At 43.7% G+C, this 25,781-nt stretch overlaps 1 protein-coding gene across 1 annotated transcript; it reads right to left on the bottom strand.

Moving 5' to 3' along the window:
* Positions 1-3,831: 3,831 nt before the first annotated feature.
* On the bottom strand, positions 3,832-23,144 carry fshr (follicle stimulating hormone receptor). The gene is made up of 10 exons (XM_056255589.1): positions 22,960-23,144; positions 19,998-20,069; positions 19,391-19,465; positions 19,197-19,268; positions 18,756-18,830; positions 18,575-18,655; positions 17,755-17,823; positions 17,583-17,657; positions 17,174-17,359; positions 3,832-5,404 (listed from the first exon to the last, which is right to left on the bottom strand). Exons 1-10 carry the CDS (start codon positions 23,142-23,144, stop codon positions 4,243-4,245), a joined length of 2,052 nt encoding a protein of 683 aa, XP_056111564.1. The 3' UTR covers positions 3,832-4,242.
* Between the last annotated feature and the right edge of the window lie 2,637 nt (positions 23,145-25,781).

Below are 25,781 nucleotides of genomic sequence, written 5' to 3'. Positions count from 1 at the left end.
TGGTGGTGTGACGGCATGCCCCTGGGAGCCTTTTGCTGCCGCAGTTATGATGTCAAAACCATGTGACTCCTCCCGTGCATCCTGATTGGATCAGTTTTGCATCCCCATCCTGACTACTATGACTGGAGAACTGCTTGAAAGAAACCGCTTTTTGTTGCATGCCCATCAGCCTCAGTGTTTCTCAGAAGCTAGCGATCTGTATAACCAGGTGTTGTGCTATTCCACGTGCACTCACTGACTTGATTAAATCATTGCCCATGCGCATACTGCCTGCTTTTGGAGCGTACTAAATAGCGGCCAATCAAAACAAGAACCTCTTTACCTCTATTATAACACTCTCCTCTCTTCCTGCTCCTTGACTTTTTATTGGCAAGAGCGTCAACTCTACCTGAATCGGGTCTTTATCGTCTTTTTCTTGGTTCAAAATGTGTGACGAAGCCTCCAGTAGGGGGTGCTGTGTGGACCGCCTCTTTCCACTGCTGCTTTTGAGACCTCCAGAGAGTTCCCAGGGCATGAGAGGAAACCAGAGACAATGTGAACTGCACAATAAACACGTCTGCAAGCTGAGACAGACATTCTCCCATCACTGCGGCTCGCGGATGGTGCTGATCATGGGAGAAAGGATCACAGGAACTGAAGCTGGGGAGAGTGGACATTATATTTAATGAGTTAAAGGTGATAGAATATCCAACCGGATGTGAAGTGAGAACTGTGTTACTCTGGACTCCCGGCCGTACTTTTTTTTTTTTTTTTTTTTCCCCTTTGAGATCGCCAAAGTTGCTGCTCACAAAATTCGCCTGGCTGTGTGTACCCTGTGGTCCCGGACCTTTAGGTTGTTTGTTTATGATTGGGTTTTTAAGTGTTTGTTTGAGGCTACATTAGGATTTTATATACCCAAGCATGTGAAATTGTGAACTATAACTGCCACTTGCCCCCTTACACTGGCAAACCAGAACTTCTTGTTTGAGTTGATTATTATAAAACTGCCTATCCTTGTGAAGCTCTTTCCCTGTCACTTTAACCATGGCTGCCAATTCCTCCCCTCCCAGCTGTACATAGTGCTACTACAGAATGCAAGTATTAATGCAGGGAGGGGGACCGAGCAGTAGTTTTAGAATTTGAGGCCAATTCTGAAAACAGCTGCCTATTAATTATTATTGTTATTAATATTAATTATTATTATTAAGATATGGTCCACTAGCTGAGTTGCCACTTCCCATCAATTTTGTCATGTTCGTCTGCCATGTTTGTGGCAGTCTGAACCTGATTTTTGATTTTGTAAGCTAACCTCTGTTAATAAAAGGTTTATACAGTTTATTTTTGCCAAAGATATGCAATTGTTGCATTATATATGGTATTAAAGAATAAAAGAGTTTTTTTCTTTTACTGATTTATTGTGTGTTGTTTGTGATCTTTGACAATGAAGACAAGTATGGGAGCTTTGTGGGGTTCAGTTCATATGCTTATTTGACATTTTCAGATCCAAAAGCTCAAACTTGACATAAACTGTACACTTGTCCCTTAAATCTGATTGGTTGATCGGAATGTTGTTTTCAGATGCTGGTCCAGTAACATGTTGTACTTTGGTGAAATCAAGTTCTGCTGCTTGCCACTCCCATTTATTAACTGACACCACTTGCACAAAAACAGATTCAGCATTCCACAAAATGAATTAAAAACCATAAAATGCAAACTGCGACTATTACGAAAACCAGCAATAAATGCATTTAAATAATACAAATATACTTCATGTAGGCTTTTTAATCTCACTTTATTAACCCATGTAGCCTATTTGCTGCTGACCTTCGAAGATCCAATTCAACCACACTTGTAAGCAAAAATAACTTTAGACAAACCATATTTGTGTCATTTTTATTATTTTTATTTTAAGAGTGTTGAATGTCCTCTACTGTACAGGCCTGCTTTTCCTTCAGCCTGAGGCTTTCACTTTTTGTTGTAAAAGGGCCTTTATTGTAAATAATTATAAGTAATTCCAACGAAATATATTTTTAAATCGTTAGTGAAAAGGATTGTCACCAAGTAGGAGAATTCCCATACAGTATATGCAACATTGTTGTCAAATAACCTTATGAAATTGCACGTTTTATTTATCGAGTATCCAGTTTTAATCTAAGAAATTAAAATGTATTGATCCCGCTTGTGTAAAAATGCCTTAACATTTGGCAGTCCAAAGAAACATCGAGTCAAGAAAGAGGTGTTAATCACGGCTGATAATATTTCAGAAACATCCATCACACTGGAACTGAAAGGTCATGTATTGTGGGATAAGTTATTCCACGCATTAAACTGTTCATTTTGGTATGATTACGCATACAGAATATATGCTGTATTTTGCAGCAACTGTGAGAGTATGCAAGTATACAATGTGTGTAGGTGTTTTTGTGACCTGCTTCTTGCTTTTGGTGGATTACAGCGCCATCCAGTGATCAGTTGAAGCCATAGACTCTTGAAATTCCCAAGAAACCTGGCCTGTTTTTTTATCACCGTTTTGATGTTCTTAATGTGCACAGAATTAAGCCATAATAATATAATCATGATTAGAAACTTGGTTATCATTGAAATTTGGAATCGAGCACATTCAGTACTGTGACAGGCATTACCCTTTTTTAAAGTAGCCTAATGATTAAAAATAGATTTTAAAAATGATTTTAAAGCTATAATAGTTGCTGTATCTGCTCTCTGCCTTCTCCGTGTGTGGCTCTCTCGCTGTCCACTGTTCCCTTGACTTGCGGCATTGAACCCCTGGCCTTGATACATGAGCCATATCTTCATAACAGATTCCTCTTCTTTGTGGACTTCCTCGGCCCATTTGAGGTTTGAGTTCAAGGTGCCGTGTAGCACAGCTGCTGTAACTGCCACACACTCCCACCGCTTACAAACATTGCTGCCTAAAAAAAACCCAGCAGAACAACAGCTCTCTGTCTCAGAGCTTAAACATTATTGCAGGTGCAAAGATAAGAACAGAGGCAGGACTTGGACAGAGTGAAATTCACTCCTAACTTGTCGTGTGCCTCAGTTTGTGTAAAGTAGCCTGCTGCACTTTACTTTAGTGTGGATGTCCAGTGAAGGATTTATTAATGTACCGTAAGTCTGTTCGACTTAAAACTCTCCCATACTCTCAGACATCCTCTCTCATACTGTGGGTGGCCAGTGAAGTTATTGTGACCTTGAACAAACCATTCCAGTGCTAAAGTACTGGAATATTTGCGATAAGAGGGGATGATGGCAAGGGCTATAAATGTCTTCTCAGTTTCAACACTCATGAGAAATTAAATAATACAACAGACAAAAAAAAAACTATTTGAATGGACCTGGAGGTTTTTTATATATTTTGTGTAATTACATTTATATGATGGTTGTTCTTATTTCAAAAATGAACACATATACAAAACACACTCCTCATCTCAAAAACTCACTCCTCAGTTCTCAAAAGCTCCTCAATTTCATGTTTAGCATATTCTCTGTCAGCAGAATCAGCACAAATCCTTAATGGGATAGTTCACCCAAAAAGTGAAAATTAAATGTTGTTCCAATCTTGTATGCCTTACTTTCTTCCATGGATCACAAAAGTGATTCTGTTTCAATTACTTTTGTTATCTTTCATTGTATGGAAAGGCCAGTAAAACATTTTACAAAATATGTGACCCTGGATCACAAAACCATGCAGTCATAAGTCGCATGGGTATATTTGTGGCAATAGCAAACAATAGATTATATGGGTCAAAATTATCGATTTTTCTTTTATGCCAAAAATCATTAGGATGTTAAATAAAGATCATGTTCCATGAAGATATTTTGTAAATTTGAAATGATGGTGAAATGATGTGATGCCAGAATTGTGGGTGAACCATCCCTATAAATTTGACAACTTTTCCACAAGAACACTGAGAAGTATTAATTAAATTGACAATATGTAATGCTACATGATTGTTGAAAGATTAAGAGATCTACATTATTCATACTAAAGATATCACCTAATCTCACTTTTTTAACACTAGTCCGTGCAGGATATGTCAAGAGTAAATCAAGCAGCATCTTGTGAATGGTTTAAGTATACTTCTAAAGACATCTGAATCAGTTGACCTGAGAGGTCAAGCAGTATAATATCATTATGAGACGCCTTCACCCTATTTAATGCCATAGAAACCTTCACGAATTATATATCCAGATTCCACATTTTCCTTATTTATCCTCATTTTTGCCTCAAAGCAGCATATGGTTTCAGCTGGTCACACCTGTGTAACGGTGGATTGAGTTAGTGGTCTGTACTTGGGCGATGTGCACCAGGGAGTACAGTGTTCCATCACTAGTCTTTGGCGAAGGCACCATGGCTCCGTTTTGCCCCGAAGAGATCTCAGTGCGGTAAATGTGCGCACGTGTTTTAAAGCAGCCGAACCGGCTAGTCAGAATGAAGAAATCCCTCTTGAAGGTTTTAGTGAAGAAGGCGTAGAGAAATGGGTTTGAGCAGGAATTTATGGGGTAAAAAAGCACCAGCAAGACTTTAGCTTGAGAAACTGTGATCAGTGGTAGTTTTAAGGCTGCGGAGATGGCGAAAAATGAGATGGGCGCCATACACAGGAAGTCTGTGAAGATGAGCACGGCCATCCGCTTGGCTATGCGCATGTCTGCGTTGGCAGGAACAAAGGCAGGGTTGCGGACAGTCAGGTAGATGCGCATATAACAGACGCACACAACCAGAAAAGCGGCTACATTGAGTATGAGCAACAGCACCACGTATCCTTGTGAAAGCACCATTTCTACATCCATGGGCAGGCAGATGCTGGTCTTCCTGTAGCTGCTCACTCCCAACATGGGCATCAGAGCTGTCAGCAGGGCAAAAAGCCACCCCGCTGCCATCACTGCGCAGGCATGGCGCAGGCGCAGCTGGCGTTCCAGCTCCATGGCATAAGTGATGGTGTGCCAGCGCTCCAGGGTAATGGCAGTCAGGGTGTAGACGGACAGCTCGCTGGAGAAGACCGTGAAGAAACCGGCCACATGGCACCCTGCTCCCATCTGCCAGTCGATGCCATAGTTGTAGTAGTGGGACTGCGTGTAAATATCCACGCCGGCGATGAGCAACAGGTAAATTCCCATGCAAAGGTCCGCGAAAGCCAAGTGGCACATTAGAAACCTGGGAACGGTCAGTTTGTAGTGACTGGTGAGGAGCACCAGGAGAACAACTAAATTTCCCACGATGGCCAGTATGCAGATGAACCAGATCAGAACACGTAGGAACGTAAAACCCATGATGTCTTCGCAAGGGTTGAATGCATCTGGTGTAGGGTAGCAGGTCACTTCTATCACATCCTTACAGTGGTCTTTAAAAAAATCTGGCTCCAGGCTGAGGGCACCGGGGTCGTAACACATTTGATTCTTTACAGATCTGTGTGAAACACAAAAAAATATCTGAGTGTACAGTAGGTTTTTAGTGTTAAAAGATGAAAATGAAAAATGATGTCACCATTTACTTACCCTCATGTTGTTTCAAACCTGTATGACTTTTTTCTACCACGGAACAGAAAAGGATACGTTTAGCAGAATGTTCATGCTGCTCTTTTCCATACAATGAAAATGTATGGTGACCATCTCTTAAAGGTGCAGTGTGTGATTTTTAGCGGCATCTAGCGGTTCGGTTGCGAGTTGCACTAAGGGCTCAGCCCACTGCTCACCCCTCCCTTTCGAAGAAGCTACGGTGGCTAAAACGGGACAAACGTATCGTCGTCTGAGACAGCAGAGAATAGCCAGAGTAAGCCAAGAGTGTATAACATTGTCACTGTTTCTGTACCACAGTCCATTATAAACCACATCATGGATAAAGTTTACAAAGCCATAGTCAGATGAGGATCAAGGGTCTTAATATATAATATAATAATAGTAATCAGCTGATTGTCTCACAAACGTAACCAGCACATTTCTCCCCACATAACAAACCCATAATACAGGGTAGTAAAAGTTTAGCTGGCTAATATGAGCTGTTACTGTGGCTGAGCTGGTTAAAGCGTAAAGCCTTGTTTAAATTCGACGCGTCCACATTAGCCCAAAGGTTCGCGCGGCAAAAATGACATGATAGTAACAGCGCGCGCGCCTCCGCATCCCCTAGACACCATTTACTATACACAATAGGCTTTTTTTCTCTAATTTTGAAAACTCTTCGCGATCGACTTAAAATGCTTCCAAGATCGACTTGTCGACCGCGATCGACGGGTTAGTGATCTCTGTAACGTACTGTTTTACGGTCAATGACAAGGGTACTAATCAGCTGTCTCACGAACGTAACCAGCACATTTATCCCCACATAGAAAAGCCATAACACAGCGAGGGAGAAGAACTAAGTTACATGAAACAATCCAACTACATATTTTACACCACTGACAAGGGAAAAGTCACTACTCACGGTGTCTATGGCTAGCTTCTAGCTTTCTGCGGCTTCTCTTTCAAGGTATGAACGAAACGCGCTCTGTAGCGCTGTTTGTTCACTGTCGGCTACGGTAGAAACATGACGTCACAATATGTCGACCTTCATAGAAGGGGGTGCCCGCGGTTATGTAGATATAAATGTCTCATTCTAAGGTAATAAAAACATTACGGTTTATTAAGTAAGTTCTTTATACACCACTGAAAACATAGTTTTGGATGTCATATTGCATTTCTGTTAATAGATACTCAAAATTATTACACATTGCACCTTTAAAATGACAAAAAGCATCATAAAAGTAGTCCATTAGACATTGGTATATGTGCAATATTCCAAGTCTTCTGTACGCTTCTATATGAGCGCTTTGAGTGAAGAAAAGTCAGTTTGTGTATATTTAAATATGTTCACTCAATATCTTTTACAGCATTTTGGTATCAGTAAGGCCTAAACATCGCTTATTCTTGTTTTTCTTGTAACCTGTTGTGACATTTGAAAATGTGATTTTAAACAACTTGAAAAATAGACCAAAAAGCCAACAGACTACGGTTATACTTTAAGGCCAGTTCACACAAACATTGAATGTTCAACCCGATCTCATAATTATTTGTATTTTTTTTACTATTTTACGAGGTGGCAGTTTCAGATTAATGTGATTTGTAAGATTTTTAGGAAGAAGGAAAAAAAAAACAAGGCAATAAGTTCCAACCCTAACCCCACCCCTAAACCGAACTCAGTGGGTTATGCAGATCGTAAGAATGAAATTGTACAAATTCATACGAATTCGGCAAAAGGTAAAATATTTCAAATAATTGCCAAATAAGTGCGCTGGAATGCGCTGGAACATTCAGTCTGATTTTAGCATGTAATTTGCCTGTTTAGTAGCCTGGTTAAAACCAGACCATTCTCAGTTGTAACTGAGTTATGGTCTGGCAAAGCGTCATAGACAAATCATTTCCAGAGGGGCGTCACCAACGGACGTCGCGGATAGACCTAAAACCAATCAGAGCGATGAAGGAGATGACATATGCAGAGCGGCAGAAACATCCCCGAGTGTTGTTCTTTGCTCGGTTTTTAACAAAAAGGAAACGTTCAAATCGCTTAAAACAGACGCGATAGCTGATTCGAACGAGTGATGTTCGACGGCGGCATCCATCTTTGTAATCTAGGCTACAAAATCTGCTTCAAAATCCCAGCGCTGTCGTCATCGTGTAAAGCCCGCCCCAACGTTTCTGATTGGTGCCTCGATTTCGACGGATTGGAAATGGGCTTGAATGAGCTCTTTGCCAGACTAACTTTCAGAGCAAATCTAAATTTGCCGGAAGTTGTCTGGGTTCTCTTACGAGAGTATCTCTCGTACTGCGTAATAGCTTACGCTAGGGGAAAACCTCTTTTCCATGAGATATTGGAGCCAAAAATTATCCTTAATTTTTTATTAATGTAAAAAGCTTTGCAGCAGCAAGCAGACACAGGCGAGACAGCTCGCGCGCCTATTGGCTGCTCTTGCGGCAAATGCAGCAGCCTATCGAGAGAGACTCTGCGTGACGTAATGACCAATGGGGGCAACTCGCGCCCATATCGTCACGTCCCGCCAGAAAAGGCGTGGTCTCACTCTATAAATATGCTCGTTAGGCTGGTACAAGCTGATTTTCATCTCTTCAGCGAAGCACACGCATCGCTGGATCCGGAGTGAGAAGCCGCGCCGTCGAAGCAAGCTTTTCAGCGGGACGAGCTCTGGAGTCGCTGGCCTCGCCGCCTTCAACTGCCGTACCTGCTGCGCTTTCCGGCTTCTATATCCTTTTATATCACTTTGTATCCTTACTCTGCTGAGAGTGTTTGCTCGCTTACTTGACGCGACTCACACTTCTCATCACAAAAGAGCTGCGTCTTTTTAAAGATGCCATCCTGTGGCTCGTGCCGCGCCCCACTCAGCGACGGGGACCGTCACGTTATCTGTGTGTCCTGCCTGGGTGAGGATCACGCGGCCATCGCGCTCACTGACGGCGGATGCCCTCATTGCGAGATTTTGCCTATGGTGACTCTGAGGACTCGCCTGGCATCATTCTCCGAGCCTTCACCACAGCCCGCCGTGGTGCCGCGCTGCAAGAAGCGCCGCGCCCAGCGCGCTCCCGAGCTCTCTCCAGCCCGCCAAAGCTCGCCGGTTCGCCTGCCAGCTTCGCCGGCTTCGCTCGAGTCGCTCACTGACGGACAACGGCCCCCGCCTGCCGCCGCGTCCGTCCACGAGTTCGACGAACCCACCGAGGCGTGTTCTCTTCTGGCATCTGATAGCGAGGATTGGGCGAGCTCCGTGGACCTCCCCTCCGCTAGCGTTTCCCGCCAAACCACTGGTAAGAGAGCCGGCATTGAGACTGAGCTGATGCGTCTGCTCTCTCAGGCCGTGGAAAGCATCGGCCTCGACTGGGAGGCGCCCGCGCAACCGCCGCGCAACAGGCGAGCTCCGTGGACCTCCCAGGCCATGGTGTGTCGAGTTGGGTCATAAACACTATAAAGCGAGGCTACTCGCTCCAATTCGCTCGCAGACCCCCGAAATTCCAGGCGGTTATCGAGACATCGGTGAGAAGCGGCGTGGATCACGTGCTTCGCACCGAAGTTCAGGAATTATTAGCAAAAGGAGCGATAGAGTCAGTCCCTCCCGCGCTAATGTATTCAGGGTTTTACAGCCGCTATTTTCTAATTCCAAAGAAAGACGGCGGGCTCAGACCCATACTAGATCTGAGGCGTTTGAACAGGGCTCTCATGAGACGGCCTTTCAGAATGTCAACACTCAAACAAATTCTCGCGCAAGTTCGCCGGGGGGACTGGTTTGTTTCAATGGATCTGAAAGATGCATACTTTCATATTCAGATCGACCCTCGTCACAGGCCATTTATGAGATTCGCCTTCGAGGGGAGGGCATATCAATACACCGTTATGCCGTTCGGTCTGGCTCTGGCACCCCGTACATTCACGAAATGTATGGATGCAGCGCTCTCCCCGCTGAAAAACCAGGGAGTGCGTGTGCTGAATTATCTCGACGACTGGCTGGTGCTAGCGCAGTCGAGAGACGAACTAATAGTTCACAGGGATTTGATTCTCAGCCATTTAAAATGCCTGGGTCTCACAATCAATGTTGCCAAAAGCGAACTGAACCCCAGCCAGACTGTGGTCTTTCTGGGCACGGTTTTAGACTCGGTGACAATGAAAGCGCGGCTCACTCAAGAGCGCGCGCTCTCTGTGCAGACACTGGTAGCCGCATTCAGGGCGCGCGAGCGCGCGCCTCTGAAGAGGTTTCAGAGACTGCTTGGTCTAATGGCAGCTGCATCATCAGTACTCCACATGGGATTACTGCACATGCGCCCGCTGCAGCACTGGCTGAAACGCCGTGTGCCAACCCATGCATGGCAGTCAGGCAGCCTGCGCATTATGGTGAATCAGGGGTGTTTAAGAACACTGATTCCCTGGCGGGCTTAGGACTGGTACCGCAAGGGGGTGACCATGGGGATAGTTTCCAGGAGGAAGGTGGTTTTTACAGACGCATCCAACATGGGTTGGGGAGCGCTGCATGAGGGCAAGCCTGCCTCCGGCCTCTGGTCGAGCACGGAGCAGAGCTTACATATCAACTGTCTGGAAATGAAAGCAGTTGGTTTGGCCCTGGAAGCTTTTCTGTCAAACCTCAGGGGTCACCACGTCTTGGTCCGTACAGACAATGTGTCTGTGGTGGCCTACATAAATCGCCAGGGCGGCATCAGGTCAGGCAACCTGTATGCTATGGCGAGGGACCTCCTCATGTGGGCACAGGCCAATCTGAGCTCTCTGAGAGCAGCGCATGTCCCGGGCGTCCAGAATGTGGGCGCGGATATGCTCTCAAGGGGCAACACTCCCCTAGGCGAGTGGTCCCTGAACCCTCAGACGGTCAGACTAATATGGGAGAGGTTCGGCCAGGCCGAAGTCGACCTTTTTCGCCTCGAGAGCCAACACCCACTGCAGGGTGTTCTTCTCGAAAAACAGGGATGCGCTGGCTCATCTCTGGCCCAGCCGCCCCCTTTACGCGTTTCCCCACGTCTCGATGATCCCACAAGTTATCGAGCGGGTCAGGGAGAGCGGATGCCCAGTCCTTCTGGTGGCTCCTCTCAGGAAATCCAGACCATGGTTTCCGGAACTGGTTCAGTTGTCAGACACGACCCCCTGGCCTGTTCCGATGAGGAAGGATCTCCTCACACAGGCCAACGGAACGATATGGCATCCCCGACCCGATCTATGGGCCCTCCATGTGTGGCCCCTAAACGGGTATCCGGGGACCTTCCGGACAGGGTCTTAAGCACTATCTCTGAAGCAAGGGCCCCGTCTACTCGGCGCCTTTATGCTTTAAAGTGGTCGGGTTTTTCCAGCTGGTGCTCGAGAAATCGTATTGTCCCAGAGTCATGTGAGGTTTCGGTGGTGCTCTCCTTCCTGCAGGAGCTACTGGACGCGGGCCGCACCCCGTCCACGCTCAAAGTGTATGTGGCAGCCATCGCAGCGCATCATGCTCTGGTGGCTGGCCAATCACTAGGAAGGAATGACCTGGTGGTAAAGTTTCTGAAGGGTGCTAGGAGGATTAACCCCTCCAAGCCCCCTTCGGTGCCGCCTTGGGACCTCTCCACGGTCCTTAGGGCCCTGAGGAGACCACCTTTTGAGCCGCTCCAGTCGGTTGATCTAAAACCACTTTCGCTAAAGACTGCTCTCCTGTTGGCATTGGCATCTATCAAGCGAGTGGGAGATCTGCAGGCCCTCTCTGTGAGTCCTGCATGTTTGGAGTTTGGATCGGATGACTCCAGAGTCATTCTCAAACCCAGGCATGGTTACGTACCCAAGGTGCTCTCAACGCCGTTTAGAGCACAAGTTATTACGCTATTAGCCCTTCCCCCTTCTGCCGAGGATGGGGAGGTTAATCTTCTCTGCCCTGTCAGGGCGTTGAGAATCTATCTGGAGCGTTCTGCGTCTTTTAGACAATCAGAACAGCTGTTTGTCTGCTTTGGGGGCCGATCTAAGGGTGATCCAGTCACTAAGCAAAGACTGTCTAGATGGATAGTGGATGCCATCTCTTTGGCCTACACTGCAATGGGTCAGGTTTGCCCCTTAGGTGTCAAGGCCCATTCAACCAGAGGTATGGCCTCGTCGTGGGCTTGGTCATCTGGTTTTCCCATTCAAGATATTTGTGATGCGGCCGGCTGGTCCTCGCCTTCCACATTTATGAAGTTCTATAATATGGAGGTACCTTCCCTGCAGGCGAAGGTGCTTTCGATATGATTGAGACCTGTCAGTGGCTGGTCTTGTCTACAAAAATTACTGTGCATAATCACATACATATTTATATAAACCCGCTTCGGCCGGTAATAAAGTTATACTAATAATCCCGACGGTGTCTGGTTTTGTTAGTATATTCTGTTAGTTGTTACTGACTTTATATATATATTATTCAGACCCGACTGTGTCTGGTCTGTTATAAATACATGTATATGCATATGTTATTGGGTTCTGGCTTGTTCTGTTAGCTCAGGGGTCCTGAGTTGCAGTGCAACCAGTTACTCAGGGTGCGGCGTTTTGCATGGCGTCCCCACTGCGTATAGCTACGCAATACGAAGTGACCGTTCGAAAGGGAACTACTCGGTTACTATCGTAACCTCAGTTCCCTGAGAGAGGGAACGAGTATTGCGTAGCCGGCCGCACTATGGTAACTGGTGAAGTGGTCGCTTCAGTCGTATAAACCTGCTATAATGGCGAATTCGGGGGTCTATATAGGCTGGGCCACGCCCCCTCGACGGGCTCTGACGTTGGGCTAGCTCATTGGTCGTGCGTCAGATTCGCCCACGCCATTGGATGTGCAGTTGCTGCAGCACAGCCTATGAGCGTGTCAGACGCTCAGTGTGCTAGCTGTGCAGCTGCAAATGCGTTTTACATATAGGCTTCAGTAAATCGAGGAAAAGGAGTTTCCCCACTGCGTATAGCTACGCAATACTCGTTCCCTCTCTCAGGGAACTGAGGTTACGATAGTAACCGAGTAGTTTTCCGGCCACAGCCGATGGTGTTATAAGTGTAATAAAATGCTCACAGCCCAGTGTTCATTTCTACACACAAACACAGCCCGCCACGGTACAGGGCTCGCACAAATGAAATCGACGCATGTCAATTGTGCATTAAATGTAGTGAATGTGCCCACAAACACTACCACGGTTTCTGTAAAACGAAACCAACACAAGTCTTCCTAGCCTCCTAGGAAATCGACGGTGTTTCAGTCTCGCCGTGGCCAGACTTCCACTGAAATTTTCGCTCGTTCAGTTCCAGAAAATGTGACTGTTCCAGTGTATTTTGCAGTAAGCAAGCCAGTACCATGCCCGCTTGCCTGCACACAAATGCTGTTCCCACGGCGACCCAGATAAATCACATAAACGGTGTATTTTCTGGTATTCCGGCCACAGCCGATGGTGTTATGAGTGTATTGAAAATGCCCACAACCCAGGGCTCATTTCTACACAAACACAGCCCGCAAAAATGCAGGGCTCGCACAAACAAAATCGCCTCATGTCGATTGTGCACTAAATGTAGTGAATGTGCCTACGTCTCAGTGCCCATAAACACTACACACCACATGTCCCACGGGTTCTGTAAAAACGAAACCAACACGCATTCAGTCAGCTCAGGCCGTCGGTGTTTTTTCAGTGCAGTAAATGTGCGCGCTGTCCTGCGCCCACATTCACTCACAGACATGTTAAGCCCCACGGGGCTCGCCCCGCTCTCTCTCCCTCAGTAAACTGCTATAAGGGTTTTGAGCACGGCCAGGCTGCCCGCCGCGATCGGCGCGCCCCCCGCCTCACACACTGTAAACACAGTGTCTGCGTTACAGCACGCCGGAGCTCCCTTGCCGTCACTATGTCTCGGCCAGAGCCCAGATCTCATTCTACCCCTAGCTATTCACGCGAAAGTGTGGGCACAGCTTCCTGGGGTATCAGAATGGGTGCTGAACACTATAAAAAGAGGCTATTCGCTACAGTTCGCTCGACGTCCCCGCCGTTATACGGCGCGCGTCGAGACGACGGTGAAAAACGAAGTATCTCATCTACTTCGAGCCGAGATAGCGAAACTACTGAGCAAAGGGGCTATAGAACCTTTATCTCAAGCTCAGAGCGAAATCCTTCCGCCACGGCTCGATAGTTCCGCTCAAAAGGTTTCAGAAAATGCTGGGGCTGATGGCCTCAGCGGCCTCTGTACTCCAGTTGGGCTTGCTTCGCATGCGCCCACTGCAGATGTGGCTGAAAGCGCGGGTTCCACCCAGGGATGGACAGCGGGTCTGTTTCGCCTCAGGGTCGACCTACAGTGTGTTTCAGCTCTGGAACCTTGGAAAATAACCGACTGGTATCAGTCAGGTGTGAGTCTGGGGACCGCTTCGAGTGTGAAGGTGGTGTCTACGGACGCCTCCACCTCGGGGTGGGGAGCGCTGCTCGAGGGCAGACCGCTAGCTGGCCTGTGGTCAGAACGGGAAAAGCTCCTTCACATAAACTGCTTGGAGATGATAGCAGTCGACAAAGCGCTACGGCGTTTTTGTCCCCAGGTAACAGGCCACCACGTCTTGGTCCGGTCGGACAACATGTCAGTAGTAGCATACATAAATCGCCAGGGCGGCGTCAGGTCACGAAACCTTCACAGGCTGACAGAACGCCTCCTGGTCTGGGCTCAGCACAACCTGCTCTCACTGAGAGCAGCGCACGTGCCTGGTCACCTGAATGTGGGACCAGACAGACTGTCCAGGAAAAATGTTCCAGCAGGGGAGTGGTCGCTGCACCCGCAGACGGTCCAGCTGCTGTGGAAAACGTTCGGCAGAGCACAGGTGGACCTATTCGCGTCCCACGAAAACGCTTATTGCCCGAAGTTTTTCTCGAAAAGCAAGGACGCGCTGCCTCATGTTTGGCCCCGCTGCCCCCTATATGCTTTTCCTCCTGTCTCGCTCCTGCCTCAGGTGTTGGAACGAATCAGGGAAAACGGATGCCCAGTGCTGCTCGTAGCTCCGCTCTGGACAAACCAGACGTGGTTCCCTGCCCTGATGCAGCTGACCAGCACTGCTCCATGGCCTGTACCATTGAGGAGAGACCTCCTCTCTCAGGCGGAGGGCTCGATTTGGCACCCTCGCCCGGAGCTGTGGTCCCTGCACGCATGGGCCATCAACGGGTACCCGCTAGCCTCCCAGAAGGAGTGTTAAACACGATCGCGCAGGCTAGAGCTCCGTCTACCAGGCGGCTCTACTCCTCGAAATGGTCTGTTTTCTCTGCATGGTGTCAAGCCCAGAGCTTTTCACCTGTGGAATGCGGGGTTTCGGAAGTGCTTTCCTTCCTTCAAGAGCTACTGGATAAGGGCAGGACCCCATCCACGCTCAAAGTAGATGTGGCGGCCATAGCAACGTTTGCAAAACCGGTGTCTGGCCAGTCGCTGGGGAAGAACGACTTAGTCGTGCGTTTCCTTAGGGGAGCTCGGAGGCTAAACCCTCCCAGGCCCCCTTCAGTCCCGACGTGGGACCTTTCCACGGTCCTGGAGGCCATGAAAGGCGCCCCGTTCGAGCCAATCCAGCTGGTGGACATGAAACACCTGTCGTTCAAAACAGTGTTTCTCATGGCTCTTGCTTCAGTGAAGCGCAAAGGGGACTTGCAGGCGCTTTCAGTAAGCGCGTCATGTATGGAATTTGGGCCTAATGACTCGAAGGTCATTCTCAAACCTAAGCACGGGTACGTGCCGAAATCCCTCAATACACCGTTTAGGGCCCAGGTAATTTCCCTGTCCGCCCTTCCGGTTCTCAATGAGGAGGAGGACGCGAGTCTCCTTTGCCCTGTCAGGGCATTAAGAGCTTATGTGTCGCGCTCGTCTGTTTTCAGACAGACTGAGCAGCTTTTCGTTTTGTTTGGCGGGCGCTCCAAGGGACTTGCCGCCTCAAAACAGAGCCTATCCAGATGGATAGTGGATACCATTGCGCTCGCTTACGCTGCAAAGGGCCTGCAGTGCCCCTTGGGTGTCAGAGCGCACTCCACAAGAGTCGTGGATTCTTCGTGGGCATGGTCTAGCGGGGTTTCCCTGCAAGATATCTGTACGGCCGCGGGCTGGGCCTCGCCGTCTACATTTATAAAATACTATAACCTGGAGGTACCCGCCTTACAAGCTAAGCTTTTGGCGGTCTAAAATTCAGTGCTATCTGCCCCGCTGTGCGGCCCAGATCCTGAGTTTACTGCAGCCCCATGAGTGTTGACACATGTATGGCCACCCAGATCAGGCTGAAAGCTTTCACCCTGGCTGCGCGTTTTATTGTCATATGATAGCCCCGCTGGGTGCTATTTTATTAGGAATGACGCTTCCAGCCTCTCTTCCTCCACTCTATGTGAGTTTATGGTGATTATGCACTATATGAGCCCTGGGCTTCGGCCCCTGGGACTTTGGTGTTGGATCCCTGTACATTGGGGTGTTGTATCCCTGTACGTGTTGCATTGTGTTCCCCTAGCGTAAGCTATTACGCAGTACGAGAGATACTCTCGTAAGAGAACGTACTCGGTTACTAACGTAACCTCGGTTCTCTCTAGAGAGGGAACGAGTACTGCGTATCTTGCCGTGCTTGGAATACGCTCTGGTTCGCTTCGGCGATGAAAACCAGCTTGTACCAGCCTAACGAGCATATTTATAGAGTGAGACCACGCCTTTTCTGGCAGGACGTGACGATATGGGCGCGAGTTGCCCCCATTGGTCATTACGTCACGCAGAGTCTCTCTCGATAGGCTGCTGCATTTGCCGCAAGAGCAGCCAATAGGCGAGCGAGCTGTCTCGCCTGTGTCTGCTTGCTGCTGCAAAGCGTTTTACATTAATAAAAAATTAAGGATAATTTTTGGCTTCAATATCTCGTGGAAAAGAGGTTTTCCCCTAGCGTAAGCTATTACGCAGTACTCGTTCCCTCCCTAGAGAGATCCGAGGTTACGTTAGTAACCGAGTACGTTTTTCCAGGCTACCTGTTTAGACCAATGCGTAAAAAAAACAGCTGACAGGCTGAATAAAAATGCAAATTCACTTTCTGACAGTAGGTGGCACTTACAGAAAAGTAGAAATGACCCCACAGATTGCTGTGCAACTTTTGGTTTCTGGCAAATGCTTGTACTAGAAAGAAAGGAATTCAAACAGCTGTTCAGATTTTTGTATTAGCCATAGTGTTTATTCATCAACATCAAATACAAGAGTACAGGAACTATAGAGCCGGTTCCAGATGTCGGGCAGCAAAATACCAAATCCTAGTTTTATGTAACAGCAGTGAATCTGAGCATGTGACCAAAAGTGCACATTTTATTGGTTGGCCAGCTTTTCTTCGCTATGCGATGGAAAAGCAATTCTGACGCATTGACGATACACGAATATCTGTGTCAGTCATAACGGACTCACAGCCGCTCATCCAAATTAAAGTGTTTATCGCACCGAATATTCGTCAGGTCGTCCATAAAACAGACCTTTATTGAGCTTTTTTGCCATTTTTGGCAGCTTTTGCGCTTTTTGGGACCATCTATTTACAGTGTATCGAAAAGAGCAGCGTACACATCCTGTCTAATAACTCCTTTTGTAAAGGAGTATATTTGTGTATTCTTTTGTAAAGGAAAGAAACCACATAGGTCTGGAACAATATAAGGATGAGTAACTCATAACAGAATAAACAGTTGTGATGTAATTGAATGTAATTTTGTAACTGACTTGTGCTTCTTGAAGTTTTTGAAGGCGCAGCAGTGGCTGGGGTATGTCAGATTGGCTTGCGTGAGCTCAGTAAACAGCTCAAGGCTTGGAAGCCTCCTTAGAGAGTAGACCGAGGTGGCTGTCAGAAGCTTAAGGGTCCACAGCATGCTTTCTGGTAGCGTGTGGACGGCGGTACGTGAGATGTCCCTGTAATGACAGCAGACATTTCAGTGTCCAATGCGGGATTTGATGTGCGTAGATTGTTGTTGAACTATATGCACACACTAATAGTGTACAAACCAGGTAACAGGTTAGTGTGAGTGTAACAGGAATTGCTGTGAGAGCTTGTCCTGTGGACATAGAGTGGGTGTGTGGTGCTCCAGCTGGTGAGTTGTATTGTTGTTGAAAAGTCAGAGTTGTTCATGCTTACAGAACGATGGGGCCTTCAGCTCCTATAAAGGCGGAACTGTGGATGTGATTCAGCTGCTGGTTTCCCATGAGAAAGCTGTGAGAAAGAGAGAGAAAGGGATTAGACGAAAGATTAGAGGTTTTATGTGAGATGCTAATTTATAAATGTATTAAAAAAATGTAACTGAACTCACAGTTTCTCAATTTTGGTACCATTGAATGCATAGCTGTCTATCTCACGAATCCCATTCTTCGTTAATCTCCTACAAAGAGTACATTAAGATAGACCAGTTTCCAAAAGTTTAGGGCATTTTTAAAGGAAGTCGCTTATTCTCTCCTAGGCTGCATTTCTTTAATCAAAAATACAGTAAAACAGTATTATTGGGAAATATTAATATATTTTAATAAGTAATTTCTTCCTGTGATGGCAAAGCTGAATTTTCAGCATCATTAATCCAGTCTTCAGTCACATGATTCGCTGATTTGGTGCTAAAGAAACGTTTCTTATTATTATCAATGTTGAAAACAGTTCTGCTGCTTAATATTTCTTTTTTAGGATTCTTTGATTAATAGAAAGTTCAAAAGAACAGCATTTAATTTAAATATATATATATTTTTGTAACATTATACATCTTTACTGTCATTTGATCAATTTAACATCCTTGCTGAATACAATTATTATTATTATTATTATTATTTTAATCTTACCACAAAATTTTAAACAGTATGTGTATATTATAAAGTATAAATCTGTTACATTTTCATGTGGTAAACATTTTGTTAGTCATTTTAATGTAATTTTGTGTAATATTATTTTAAAAAAATAGTTTAAACAGGTAATTTAACAGCAGTTGAAAGTAGCGTGTGTTTATCATTTACTCCAAGACAAACTATTCAATTTAAATGTAAGTATAGTGTGCATTATTATTCAATAAATCAACAACCCGTCACATCATTCATTCCTTACATAAAGAATAACTCTTTGGGAATAATCAATCACACAGCTGCACTTACAGCTCAGTTATGGTGGCACTGGTCAATCCGAGGAAAGCGTTACTGGGAATTCTCTCTATGTGCATGTTATCTTGTAGATCACTGTAACATAGATTTGATAAAGCAGATTTGAACAGTATATAGATAATTTATTCGAATAAATATACATTAAGACAGTGACACAGGATGAGTAGAGACTTACAATAAAAATTCAAGAGCAGCAGAGTTGATTTTTGAAAAATCAGGCAGGATTTTAAGACCAGTGTTTGATATCGTCCTGGAGGAATATACGCACATGCACACACACACACACACACACACAGAGAGAGAGAGAGAGAGAGAGAGAGAGAGAGAGAGAGAGAGACAGAAAGGGAGACAAGTGTAATGAATGTAATACGTCAGAGTGGCATTTGTATTTTGTCTTTCCATCTGTAGCCTTTGTTTCCTGTGAGAAACATTTGATATGGAAATTGACCCGTGATTCTGCTTTTATTGATGTCTTTCAGGACACTTAACATAACTTAATTCTAGGCAAAAACTCATGTGGGAATATACTCCCATTAAAATGCTGAACTACAGCTTGAAACCACAATGATTCAGAGTTTACTAGACACAAGAGTAATGAAGACAGAAAATAACTCACAGATACCGTAGCTTTGGAAGTCTCCAGAAGGCATCTCTGTGCATCACAAGGTTTTTGGATTTTGTAATAGTTCTGTCAGATAGGTGGATAGATAGGTTATTGTGTGTTTCATAATATTTACTGCAATATTTGATTCCAATGTGTCGACAAGAACGTGATTGGACGTTATTTCAACTCGCAGTGCACCAATATACATTTCCTGTAGTTCTGTCAGGTTGGAGAAGGCAAAGGCTTCAATTTGCTCAAGAGCACCATTCTCGGACACCACTCTAAAGAGAAGAACAATAATCATAAAGCGACAGATATTATCACGAGCCGTTAATATGAATGCATAAAGCTTATTGCAATACATCAAATTGATACAAAATCTTAATTGCCATGCACAATGTTCACTATTTGCATCTATTGAAGTGCATCGGGGGAATTCGAATCACTTCACAAATACTGATTTGAGAAATAAAATAGAATAAAGTGAAAATAAAGAATCACACTTGTCGATTTCTCTCACTTAGGTTTTGCAGTATTTTCCTGTGATACATATCTACCGTGTTTGGGTCACTGTTAAACATCATGTTCCATATTAAAGTCTAAACATATTCAATCAAGACTAAATATCATGTGTTTATATGCGCTTTTGCTAAACTAAGCCAAAAGCCAAAAAGAGTTGTGGGCATTCAGTAGCAATTTCTCTGGTTTTTGATGTTGTTTGAATGCTTTCTAATCTCCATGTGCATTCTTGCTGAATACGCACTTCCATGTTTTAGTAGTAAACATCTCTGCATCCTTCACTCTTACACTCACATTCTCTTCAGCTCATGTAGTTCAGACAGGGCTGCTCGGTGAATCACGCTGATCTGAGTCAGTTTGATCTCCCTGCGTAAAATTAAATAGAGGAGATGTGATTCACCGTCCAACAAAACAGTTATAAATATCACAGTCTATTCAAATATGAATGTTTTATGAGCAATCAGATATAAAAGTTGGCATAGCTATATCAGATATGGCCGTTTTGTTTAGTTTTGCATCCACCAGATTGCCACTCATTTATTTTCAATCTAATTTAATAAGTCAGTCGACTCTGCAGCCATTTTGGTAAGACATCTATTTTCTATAGGTAATGGGCATATAGCCTACTATCATAGCTGGTATTTACTTGAATGGAGAGTGCGCTATGAAATCTTGCAGTCTGGCTGAAATCAGACACTCTCGTGGCAGTTCATAACTTTTTTTTTACATATCAGCGAATTGGTGGTTATTGTTCTGTAATTTATCATTATTAATCATGGTCATTTACATTAATTCGGACCTTGATGCTTACTTTTTTTTTTTAAATGGCAAAATGTTTCTGTAGGAATCAGTGTATGAATTCATAAATTTTCTCATGAGATCACGCCGCCTCAAATTTAGAGTATCAGTGTGTGGTGTGCTCTTAAAAACTCTTTCCAAGTGTGTTTGTGAACTATATATATATATGTGTGAGCTGTATCCTCATGAAAGTTAGTATGAACAGAATGAGTCATAGCAGAAACTAGGTCATTTAAGATGTGAAATGTTATGAGAAATAGGAACAGTTACCAGTAGCCTATTTACAGACAACTGCAAATGATCTATTTACTGTCAAGCTTTTTGTGTAATTGTTTTTGCACACTGCCATTAGTGTCTGTGTTCTTCCTGTGGATTCATTCCTGTAATCCTTCAGAAATGCAGACAGCACAATTACACAAAGCACACTTAGTGCCTTTTAAAGCAAATTTGGTACAAGAGATATGGATATTAAAGATTAGAAAAATCACTATATCTTTGTTATATCATTTGACTGTTTTGATTCTTATTATGTTTACTTATTGTGTCCCTGACTGAGCTTTGGGAGGGTTTATTTGTATGGCTGACCAGTGGTGGAAGCGATAATTATTTTTATTTTTGTGATTTTGTTTGGTGCTGTTAGTGGTGCAGAAAATACACACTTCAGCTTTAAAGGGATACTCCACCCAAATATGAAAATTCTGTCATCATTTACTCACCCTCAAGTTGTTGCAAACCTGTATGAGTTTCTTTCTACTGCTGAACACAAAGGAAGATATTTTGAAGAACTATTGGAACCAAACAGTTGTTTGGCACCATTGACTTCCATAGTAGAAAAAAATAAAAAATACTATGGAAGTCAAAGTTCCAATCGTTCTTTAAAATATCTTCCTTTGTGTTCAGCAGAAGAAAGAAACTCATACAGGTTTGCAAGAACTTGAGGGTGAGTAAATGATGACAGAATTTTCATTTTTGGGTGGAGTATCCCTTTAAGAACTCATCATGACAGAATCAGGGTTATTATTGTTAACTAAAACCATAAATAAATAAAAATCAGAAAACAAATTTAACATTTAAGTGAAATAAAATCAAATTTAAAAATGTAAAAACTTGTTGTAAAAAAAGTTAACTCAAACTAATCAATAAAAAATGAATATATATACAGTATATATAGCCCAAAGTGAAAATATACAAATAAAATTGAATTCAAGATATTGACAAAAACTATAATAGTATATAAATGACTCTGGGAAGAATCTGATGTTTCAGAGACATTTGCCTTGATCTTTGCAGTTATAAAGAGAGAAAACATCTGGAAAGCACAGACCTGTTCATTCCTGTGGTGCCAAATGGCACGCTGAGAAACACAAGCTGACAAGCTCGTGGTGCTCATTCCATAATGGAAATGTAATGAACCCAAAGCGTAGACAGACATTTGTGTGAAATGTGTGATCAAGCAGAGCATCTTGAGATACATTCAGCTGGGCAGCCTTATCCAAACTGACTGACAGTCGGCTCAAAACAGAAATACAACCCATGATTAACCTGCTTGAGGAGCCAAAGATAGTTTCATCTTCATGTTTACCTCTCTGTCTCTTTGACTGGCTGAAATTAGTTGACTTAAATAACAAATGACTTCATGCGATACATTTGACATAAAAAACACACTCCCCCATACATCAGGCTTGAGAATTCATTCGAGGGACGATAGCCTTGAGATTACAAAAAAAATATTCTGGGTCTCACAACAGAAACATGTGTTCTCTCCAAAACCACAACAACAAGCTCTGGAACAATAATAATGTCATTGAGATTCTCCGATTTTTTTTATAGGGCAGTCAAGCTTTTGACATTACTTTCATTACTATATGTTCATTTAAATTATTATTTATTTAATCATTTTATTTAAAATAAAAGTTTGGAAACTAGCACACAAGTCAGTAAATCAATTTTTAAATTGATTAAAAGTTACTATATAAATGGTTTTAAATTACAAAAAAGTATAGCATTTATTAATTTTTAAATCATCTCTTATTTTTATAGTCTTAATTTGTTGAATATTTAGTACATTTGATATGAGCTTTTGTCATTTCTTATCAGTTTTTGTTTTAGTTTTTTTTTAGTATTTTTTGTAATTTTAGAACTTAAACTTTGTTTATTCCCGTTACATTGCTCATTTCCGTTGCAGTTTTCCATGTAATATTTATTAAATTTTATTTGAAACTTTATTTTTTATAGTTTTAGCTAACAATAACACATACGTAGCTTCAACATCCAAAACAACTATGTGGCAACAAAATATTTGAAATGAATATAAAATTGTGGATATAAAAAGTTTATAAAAAGTCTAATGTGGAACTTCGTGTCCTTAGCTATTTAATACCTGAAATTCTAGATCCAGTTGTTTATTACTATACATGCATTTTAACATGCATTTGTGTGCGTGTTTGTTTATACTCACACAAATGTGGTATTTTTCGGTATATTTCTTGGCATCTCATGGACCTTGTTGCCCAGACAGAAGAAACAGCGAGTTGTACCATTAAATGCGCAGAAATGAGATCCAGCAAACATGCCTTCTGCGTGTGGCATGGACCAGCCGAGACTAAAGCAGAGCATCATCCACCAGACCATTCTCTCTATCATCTTCTCTTTGAGGTGGAAGAGTTTTTAACAGTGTTTGTGAACTGAGGCCTCTAGTGTAGCGTCCTGAAGCAGCTGCAGGTCTCCTCTGATGTTCAGGTGAGTGCTGGGGTGGACCGCTCAGATTGGTCTTGGTAAGGAGTCTATGTGTGTGCTGTTTTCTGGTTGTAATGGTCTGTTCTTGTGAAGCTGAAGCCGCGGGGAGGCTGATCTCTTTCTAAGAGGCGTGTTGGTCAGAAGCTCTACAGCCAGAGCCAAGGGAGACCTTGGGAGAGAGGTCCTCTGATAACAAACAAATGTTTTGTTCATTCCTCCCCTCCGAACCTCATTTCTTCAGAACGTGAATGCGGTCCTCCCATCTATACTGAGCTCCAAAAGTCCTAGAAAAGCTACATACAAAACCTCCTGTGGCAACATTCATTGTGAAGTTACCATTGTTACTTTTTTTGGCAATCCAAGTGCAAACTACTTGCAATCTATTTTCCTTCTCTATTCTATTTGCTTGTGCACAATTTCCCTTTGTGCAATCAGATTGACATGTAAGGGAAGCACATTATATGAATTATAGCCGGTTTGGCACTAGTTGGCTTGTGAGTGCTGGTCTCCCTCAGGGAATGACCGGAGCTGTTTAGTCTTAGAAACTTTGTTTGAGTCTGACATGTGTAAGTTTGATAGTAGTGAACTGTGTGTTCAGACACACCAAACACACACACATGTTGGGTCTTCATGTTTTATGGGGACATTCCATAGACATTATGATTTTTATACTGTGAAAACTGTATATGTTATGCCCTTACACTAACCCTACCCCTATACCAATCACAGAAAACTTTATACATTTTCAAAAAACATCAACTAGTATGATTTATAAGCTTTTCTTCCTCATGGGGACCAAAAAATGTTCCCACAATGCCAAGGATTTCGGATATTGCCTTTTTTGTACAGTTCATGGCATAGGGTTTACCAGGACCACACACACACACACACACACACACACACACACACACACACACACACACACACACACACACACACACACACACACACACACACACACACACACACACACACACACACACACACACTCAATCTCATATTAGATATTAGTAAACATTTTTAAAAATGCATCAAATAATGTATATAGCTGAAAAACCTTGTTAAAATTTACAGTACAACTTGGATTGCCATAAATTCACTGTAAAAAATGTAGTGACATTGTTTTAGGCATTATAGGATGGTATTTTGGTGTGATTGTTGCTTGATTTTGGATTTAAAGGGGTCCACAGGACTCTCAGGGTGGGTTTCCAGGGTGGGCCATGTCCCCCTCCCATACCCCCTGTGGAGCCAGGAGCCGATTTTAATGCCTGTATATTTTTATAACCACATATTTAATTAAATGATATAATGTTATTGTATTAACCAAATCGAAATTGTGTTTTAGGGGTTGTAAGTGGAATTTAAAGTGACAGATTATTCACTTTATATACACTTTATATACACTCACGGCCATGCACTTTATAGGTACACCTTACTACCAGGTTGAACCCCCTTTTGCCTTAATTCGTCATGGCATAGATTCAACAAGATGCTGGAAACATTCCTCATTTTGGTCCATATTGACATGATAGCATCACGCGGTTGCTGCAGATTTGCTGGAAAGTGTGCCAGGAAAATACCCCCCACACCACCACCAGCCTGAACTGCTGACACAAGGCAGGATGGATCCATGCGTTCATGTTGTTTACGCCAAATTCTGACCCTATGTGTCGCAGCAGAACTCGAGACTCATCAGACCAAGCAGCGTTTTCCAATCTTCTACTGTCCAATTTAGGTGAGCCCGTGCGAATTGTACCCTCGGTTTCCTGTTCTTAGCTGACAGGAGTGACACAGGTGTGATGATCTGCTGCTGTAGCCCTTCTGCTTCAAGCTTCGACATGTTGTGCGTTCAGATGTTTTTCTGCAGACCTCTGTTGTAATGAGTCTATTTGAATGTTGCCTTTCTCTCAGCTCGAACCAGCCTAGTCATAATCCCTCTGACCTCTGCCACCAACAAGGCATTTTCACTCACTGGATATAAACCTGAGATGGTTGTCCATGAAAATCCCAGTAGATCAACAGGTTCTGAAATACTCAGACCAGCCTATCTGGAACTGACAACAATGTTACATTCAAGTCACTTAAATCACATTTCTTCCTCATTATGATGCTCGGTTTGAAGTTTGAACTCCAGCTGATCGTCTTCTTGACCATGTATGCATGCCTAAATGCATTGAGTTGCTGCCACGTGATTGGCTGATTAGATATTTGCGTCAACGAGCAGTTAAACAGGTGAGTGTATATTTTTTCTGTAAATTGATATCTACTCAGAAAACCCTTTTATGTTCATATGTAAATGTTCATAGTGAATTGTGTTATTTCATTTTATAAGCACATTTTTACTTTATTTCATGCTTTTTTTTAGTTCAAATATATTTGTCAGACCTTGTCTGGCATTGGGGGAAAAAAGAACTATATTGGAAAAGAAAAAAAAAATCAATGTTGAGTTTTAATTGCTGCGCACTGCTGCTGCTGTGTGTACTTGTGTTAAAAAGTGCTGTGAGAACCATTGGAATACAGCCATGCCAGAGAGCTCTATAAAAC

This window comes from Rhinichthys klamathensis, unplaced genomic scaffold, assembly GCF_029890125.1.
Source record: "Rhinichthys klamathensis goyatoka isolate OS25496 unplaced genomic scaffold, OSU_Roscu_1.1 h1tg000121l_1, whole genome shotgun sequence".
NCBI lineage: Eukaryota > Metazoa > Chordata > Actinopteri > Cypriniformes > Leuciscidae > Rhinichthys > Rhinichthys klamathensis.
Note: the sequence above shows the minus strand (reverse complement) of the source record. Positions and strands in the feature narration are given on the sequence as shown.